Genomic DNA, 7,360 nt, shown 5'->3' with positions numbered 1-7,360 from the left:
TACTGTACTTTTCAACCCCTGCTCATTTCTGCTCAGGAATCTTTCTGTGGGAATCCCAGGCTGGTAGTTATGCTGTCAGAGGAAAGTACAGAACTGCGATGCCAAAGAATTTCATTTCAATCTGCAGATAGGCCTCTTAGCACAGTGTGATGATCTAGAATAAACACATGGCACAAAGAAGTATATTGCTGTTCTCTCACCTACTGAAATGTGAAAGGAGATAGAATAATGGTGCTAATTAAGTATTTTTGCTGCCTTCTTAACAGCACAGGCAGAGGGAGTTGACAGTGTCTGAGCAAGCAGCTCTGGGGTTTCTTTTCCAGGCACCACCTTTCATAACAGGCCTCTGCTTTCATTGGTGGTGTGCATGGGCTGAGCCAGCAAGCATTTATTAAAATGGAAAGGAAATATATGATAAGTCTTTTTCCTTGTGAGCATCCCCTGAAGCTTTTGTAATTGAATCTTTCCTCTTCTCTCCCCACTGCTCAGTTGGAGTCGTGGTGCTTTGGGTCCTGCTGAGATGATCTGCTCAGCCCTGGGAACACACACAGCATCTGGCTGCAGCTCTTCCTCCAGCCTCTTTTCTTCTAACCTGTGTGTCTTTTTTCCTCCTGAGTGCGCTCCTGGTGGTTTCCAGAATACCAGCTCTGTGTTCCTGAGTTCTTCTGACTGTTCTTTTCCCTGTTTACCTCCCTGGTTTCCAAACTGCTCTGTAGATCTATCGATGCTATCCCCGACAACCAAAAGTATAAGCAGTTGCAGAGGGAGCTTTCTCAAGTCTTGACTCAGCGCCAGATCTACATCCAGCCTGATAACTAAACCAATCCAGGTACACCTGCCTGTGAGGTGTGACAACCAGCACTAAACCAGGACTCACCCAGCCCATACCTCTGCATGATAACCAAGACCAGAACTAATCCCTAACTCCCGCAGACTGATCAGTGACGTTTCACCCAAGGGTTATTTCTTCAAGCAGCCAACTAAATGCTGTAGTTTCTATTGTAAATGTTACTTCACTCCTTCTCCTTCCCCCCCCTCTCCATTTTGAAATATCATGCTCTGAAATGGGGCAGGACTTCAGTACTTTGCACTTGGGAGCAAGAAAGGAGCATGTGGGCATGTGCCCAGAGGGGTTGTAGCTCGGAGGCGTTTCGTTCAGAAGCCCTGGGACTCTGTTCCTTGGGCACCATCACTTGTACAATATTTCAATGGAGAAAACTCCCTGTAATCTTATTGCCCTCCCTGCAAAAGAGAATTAAGTCCTAAAAATCTCTCAGTTTTGCATAGAAATGACTGGTACTTCCCATGACTTCTGAGTAAATGTGAGCTCATCCCACATACTCATCCCCTTTTTGACTACTTTGAATTTCCTCGGAGCTTGAAATTCAGTCTCCTGAAACATTTCAGGCCTCAACAGCCTCTGAAGGGATTTGTTGATGTTCTCTGAGCTCTGAGGAACACAGGGCAGGGACTCACCCTGGCCCAGTTGAACCTTCCACTCCGATTCATAAGAAGTTACAGACGTTGCCTGAAACATGTTAAGCTGACAAAAGGGAAAATGCACAGTTTGCTGATAAAGGCTGAGAATCACTTCTTCAGCCTGTAACAAATGCAAATAGAAAATGTATATATTTTTGTTAAAGCAGGGGAAATCTCCAGAGACAAGAGAATGGAAATTCTGTTAGAAAAATGTTAGGAAACTTGACACAAAGAGCAGCCTGTTGACAGGACACAGCATCCAGGTAGCTATGAGTGCTGAAAAGGGTGTGAAACAGGGGTTTTGTGGGCAGAAATCCTAGCTAACTGCATCTTAACACTCCTCTGTGTTAGCAGCTCCTTAAGTCCAGTGGTGTTGTTCTAAAGATGGATGTATTTTAGAGGAAAAAATTGGAAATCTCTTATTGTACCATTGAAAATGGAGGTTTGTGCCTGTGCAGCTGCCACAGAGAGTAGTGGGACAAGATGAGGAAAAGATGTAGCTTTTCTTCTGGAGCCCCCAGTGTAAGAAGGACATGGAGCTCCTGCAGAGTCCAGAGGAGGCCACAGAGATGCTGAGAGGGCTGGAGCAGCTCTACTCTGGAGACAGGCTGGGGGAGTTGGGGAGTTCAGGCTGGAGAAGAGAAGGCTCCAGGGAGACCTTAGAGCAGCTTCCAGTGCCTGAAGGGGCTCCAGGAAAGCTGGGGAGGGACTTGGGACAAGGGCAGGGAGGGATGGGATGAGGGGGAATGGATTAAAACAGGAGGAGGAGATTGAGGTTGGACATTAGGGGGAAACTGAGGATGGTGAGACCCTGGCCCAGGTTTCCCAGGGAAGCTGTGGCTGCCCCATCCCTGGCAGTGTTGAAGGGCAGGTTGGATGGGGCTTGGAGCAACCTGGGCTGGTGGGAGGTGTCCCTGCCCATGCAGGGGGTTTGAATTTAGATGGTCTTTAAAATCCCTTCCAACCCAAACCAATCTGTGATTCTATAACCAAACTTTTAGCAAAAGGGAAAACAATCATCTCACTGACTGTACCTCTGTTCTGTGGCTGCTTTGATCCCCTAATCACTCTAGGTGAGGACTAAGCTGGAAAAACAAGTTTGAGATCAGGAACTCTGGCAGCTTTTCCCACTGGTCAATGTGCTGGAGGGAGGTTTTGCCACGGCTGCTCGACCCTGGGTGAACAGTCTGCCAAAAGGTTCAGGAGCTATCCCAGCTCCCTTTCCATGTTCCTGGGTTAAGAGGCTGGATTTTCTTTGCCTTCCCATCCTAGTTGTTTGGAGAGGGAGAGCACTAACACCCCTTGCTGGTGGGACACTGGGGTTTTTCCAAAAAACCTGGGAATCTCCCTCCAGCAGCTGGAGGCTGAGTGGAGCTGCCAGGGAAGTGTGTCTTTTGCTTTCATCTACTCACTGAAGTGTTCACTTTCCCTTATGCTTTCCGTATTAAAACAGGCAAGCTGAGTTTTGGTTCCTCTAAGCCTGGGTTGAGGTGCTTCTCCTTCCTACTGACCCACACACCAGAAGACCCCTTCAAAACACCCTCTCCCCTCTGACTTGCGTTTCCTTCTTCCCCCACAGGTCTGTGCAGACTTTTGCAGACAAATCAAAACAAGAAGCTCTTAAAAACGACCTGGTGGAGGCTTTGAAGAGAAAGCAGCAAAGTTAAAACCCTCTCCATGCTAACAAGACATGCCATGCACTCGTTAGATTCCTTTCTTAGAAAAACTCATCCCCCCCCCCTTGCCCTTTTCTGTTACGTCCAGTCACCACTTGCATTCAGAGCTCTCCATGCAGTTCCATCTCCTCCCCATGAATAAAGCTGTACAAACTTTTTCAGTCTCTTGAGGCCTACTTTGCACCACATTTTACTATTTTGAGACCTTAGCTGATGTCTGTAGAAGTCCATGTATTTTTTTTCCCCACCCCTTTTCTTCCACCTTCCCCATTTATATGCATCAACATGGATCATTGTTTTGTCTTTTCCTCTCCCCCACCCCCTCCTGCCTTTTGTTACATTGGTGTAAAAAATGTAAAACAAGAATTTATTAAATACTGTGGTGTGTGAAAGAGGAAGAACTGGAAAAAAAAACAAACCTAAAAGAATCTATTCCAAGTGTGTTTGGGGGCTGGGAACAGGGGGATTGGCTGGTGGGAGGGAGGGAAGAGAGAGGGTGTTCCTTGGTGTTGTACTATACTCACTAAACCAGATTTGCAAGGAGACCTTGATTAGGAGACCTGCTGAAAGTTCTGCTCTTCTCTAGGCCTGGTTCCCAGGTGCTTTTCTGTCAATTTTTATGGAATGCAAAAAGGGGGTTTTGTTTTGATTTTGTTTTGTTGTTGTTTTTTTTTTCTTTTTTGTAAAGCTTAAATTGAATCTACATCTTGATTCTGGAGCCTCCATACTAAAAATTTTAAAAAAAGACAAAAAAAAGAAAGAGTTAAAAAAAAAAAGACTAAAACAACAAAAAAAAAAAAAAATAAAAAAATAATCCCAGGAAAAAGTGTGTGGTTGGTGTCCTTGTTTCTCTCTTTCCTGCAGCATTACTTTGGGATTGTGCTATAAATTATTTCCTTCCTAACAACTGGAAGTGGTGGCTCTGGCTGGAGGTGGGTAGATGTGGACTTAAAAAAGTCAAGCCCTGACCAGGTCCCTCATCCAAACAGCTGCTGGATTGTAGCTAAAGGAAAAAAAAAACAAAAACCACCTTTCTCTTTTTGAGGTGGTGGTTCCAATTGTGGATGCTCAGCCAAAAGCTCCTCTGCTTGCTCCCTGTGGGGTTTGTGAACCTTGTTCAGGTTCTTTAAACCCTTGGTGGTCAGAGGGACCTTGCACAGCCTCTGTTCCACCACCTCCTTCAGTGTGCTCTGGGTTTAACAAACCCTTCATCTTGGTGAAACAGAAGGCAAATCCCTGCTGGGCTCTGCCTGCTCCTGGCCCTTGTTTGGGTGAACCTATGCAAATGGAGCCTGTTGGCATTCATCTTGATGAACATGCTTTAATTGTCATCTAGTGCCATGAACCTTCATTTCCATGAGGAAGGTGTTTGGCAGATCCCACCCTGTCCCCTTGCCCTAGGTCAGCTCAGCAGATCCAGCTCTTGCTAAACCCCTGGTGCCTTCCCCTAGAAAATGTCAGACCAGGTTAAAATACATTCCTTAAAGAAAATCAAGCCTTGGGCTCTTTACTTCTAATTAACAGGTATTTTGAGGTTTAATGAAGCTGTGCTTCCTACATTGCTAGGAATCTGCTCATGGATTGTATTGGTATTGGAAGTGAATTGTTCTGCAATTCCTAGGGAAAAGGAAATCTTGCTGGCTTGAGGAGGAGGGAAGCAGCCTCATCACCGCTTAGCCTGGAGGGGAAGGATTACGAATGAATGGAATGAAAAAAAGCCACCAGGTTTTTTCAGGGGCCTCAGAAGAGCCTGAAAAATATCCTTTTCTTCACAAAACCATGGGACAGTTCCAAATACTGGCACAGCTTGTAGTTGCTCCACGTGCTGTTGCAATGATGGACACTGGGCAATCCGAGTCCCACTCCACCTATCTAGGCTGAGCTGGGGACTTGTGGAGTTGTGGCTTGGCTTCCTTGGTGCGAGGACAAAGGAGGGAAGAGGGTGACTGCCTTGGGAAGGACAGATGTCCGTGGGACTGGCAGAGGAATTGTAAATGGGTGGTAACAGAGTTAAAAGGGGGATGGAATGTGGTGGTGTTGACGGTGGGCAGTGGGGAAGTGCTGGGTAGCAGGAAAGCAGTTGGAGGGAGAAAAATGGGAACAAAAAGAGCTGAGAGTGACTGCAGGAAAAGGAAAGTTGTTTTTTTAAAGGAAAATTGTGAATTTTTTTTCTTGAGGGGCTGCAGGTCTGGCTGATTTTCTTTTTCCTTGCCTAGTGAGCTCTCCCCTGCCTGCACAAAAGCACTTCTGGCCAGGATGTGGCTTTTTCCAAACCACTGCTGCTTCTTTTCCTTCTGCAGTCAAGGAGCCATGGTGCTGGGGTTATCCCAGTCATCAAACTGGGGATAAATTCCTCAATGAGAGGACAGGACTGAAAACCAGACTAAGCAGAGAGGCACCATCTTCTGTCTGGGTAACTGCCTCCTCCACTGACCAAAAAACAATGGAGCAGCTTCCCTGAGAAGCCCATGCCATTAAAATGTGTGGCAAAATATAAGTTAGGAGAAATGAGGACTAGGAGATGCACTGAGAAAGAGGAGGAACTGCCAGAAGAACCAGCAAAATAAAACCAAAGGAGGCATGTGGGGCCAGGACTGGTTTTATAGATATGTGAGCTGGGATGATTAAAATAGGTATTTGTGGACCAAAACACTTTGGTTACACTGCTCCTTCCTTCTGAACTGGTTCCAGTCACCACCAGATCTTCCAGGAGCTCAGTGAAGATGTGAGAGGTAAGTGTTTGTGTTTCTGGCAGGTTGGTCATCTCTGTCCCCTCCCCTGAGGGGGATGTTTGCCAGTCCTGGAGAAGCTGCAGGTCACCCAAGGCAGCAAGTAAAGCAGGAGGGACTGGGCTCAGCTCTGGGGCGTAACAGCAGTGAAGAGCAACCTTCTGAGGTATCAAGTAATTCCAGTTTATCCCAGTAGCATCACTTGGTATCAAAGAGACACAAGGTCTCAGTACCATCCTCTGCCACCTGGCTGGGATTGTGTCTCAGCAGCACAATGTGTCACCTGCTGGCTCTGGTCCTTTTCTCCCAGGAGCCACCAGGATGGAGGGGCCGGTTTCCCCGGCATTAAGGTTCGTTAAGGCATTAAGAATCTTCATCTGCATCCTCCTGTTGTCCCTCTGGGGCACGTCCCTTGGTCAGCTCTCCCAGCTGTCCCCCTGCTCCCCCAGAAGAGCATCCCTTTCTTCATGGGTGCTGGGTCTTCCTCCTCGATAAGCAAGGAACTGGAAGGAGATCTGAGCAGAGGTTAAGGCTCCTCATGCAAACAAGGGTGGGTCAACATGGGGTCTCACCAACCTAAAAGTTCAGCTTGTGCAAGAAGAGGTGGAAACCAGACAAGCTTAAAGCAAATAATCACAGAACCATGGAATGGTTTGAGTTGGGAGAGACCTTCAAGATCATCTAGATCCACCCCCCTGCATGGGCAGGGACACCTCCCACCAGCCCAGGTTGCTCCAAGCCCCATCCAACCTGCCCTTCAACACTGCCAGGGATGGGGCAGCCACAGCTTCCCTGGGCAACCTGGGACAGGCTCTCACCACCCTCACAGAGAAGGATACGACCACATCAAGGGAAAGGACACCCAGGCTGCCTACCAGCCAGGGGAGGTGGTGCAGAACATAGTCACCTTCACCTTGCCCTGCTTCAGGGTTCTTAAGCAGGACACTGAGGCCATAGAGCAAATTTCCCAGCATCACCAAGGCAAAGAGGGAGTAGGAGACCCCAGTGGTGGATTTCCTCTTGTACTGGAAATAGAGGGGCCAAAGAGAGGATCTTGGGTGTAGCTCTCTGAAATCTCACTAGAAAGTTGTTATTAATCACCTTCCCTCCAAAAAAAGAAGAAAAATGGTGGTGACTTGATGCCAAGAGCACTGGAGTTCCCCTTTTGCTTGTACATAAAGACAAAATGAAAGCCCCACCCTCACAATCTTGGTTTGTTAGAGGGAAGGGAGAAAAATGAGTCAGGCATTTGGAGTGGAAATACAGAAAAATAGTTTCTTACGGTCAGAGATGGGGAGCTGGGGCCTCTGAGCAAGGAGAAGGAAGATGATCCCCACCACCCCTCTTCCATTTGGAATCTCAGGACCCCAGGGGGCCCCCCTGCCCACACACTTACGTTAGTGTAGATCTGGGGCAGGCGGGAGCCCAGGTACAGCACCGAGGAGATGGAGCCGATGGTGAAGCCAACAACCTCCT

The 7,360-nt window shown here is 47.5% G+C and overlaps 2 protein-coding genes across 2 annotated transcripts in view; one reads left to right on the top strand and one right to left on the bottom strand.

Moving 5' to 3' along the window:
- CAPZB (capping protein (actin filament) muscle Z-line, beta) overlaps window positions 1–3,311 on the top strand; it is a 65,957-nt gene extending 62,646 nt beyond the window's left edge. The window contains exons 9-10 of the mRNA XM_009995796.1: window positions 717–829; window positions 3,059–3,311. Coding sequence (XP_009994098.1) covers window positions 717–819 — 103 coding nt within the window. The 3' untranslated portion in view covers window positions 820–829; window positions 3,059–3,311. The remainder of the gene's footprint in view (window positions 1–716; window positions 830–3,058) is intronic.
- A 2,989-nt stretch (window positions 3,312–6,300) lies between these two features.
- The window catches only part of PQLC2 (PQ loop repeat containing 2), a 4,709-nt gene continuing 3,649 nt past the window's right edge, over window positions 6,301–7,360 (bottom strand). Inside the window, exons 5-7 of the mRNA XM_009995756.1 lie at window positions 7,281–7,358; window positions 6,724–6,909; window positions 6,301–6,399 (exon numbers count right to left, since the gene is read on the bottom strand). Of these exons, the coding sequence (XP_009994058.1) occupies window positions 6,301–6,399; window positions 6,724–6,909; window positions 7,281–7,358 (363 nt within the window). The remainder of the gene's footprint in view (window positions 6,400–6,723; window positions 6,910–7,280; window positions 7,359–7,360) is intronic.

The sequence above is a fragment of the Chaetura pelagica genome, unplaced genomic scaffold, assembly GCF_000747805.2.
Source record: "Chaetura pelagica isolate M959 unplaced genomic scaffold, ChaPel_1.0 scaffold234, whole genome shotgun sequence".
NCBI classification, from domain to species: Eukaryota; Metazoa; Chordata; class Aves; order Apodiformes; family Apodidae; genus Chaetura; species Chaetura pelagica.
This window is presented reverse-complemented; position numbering and strand designations above follow the sequence as displayed.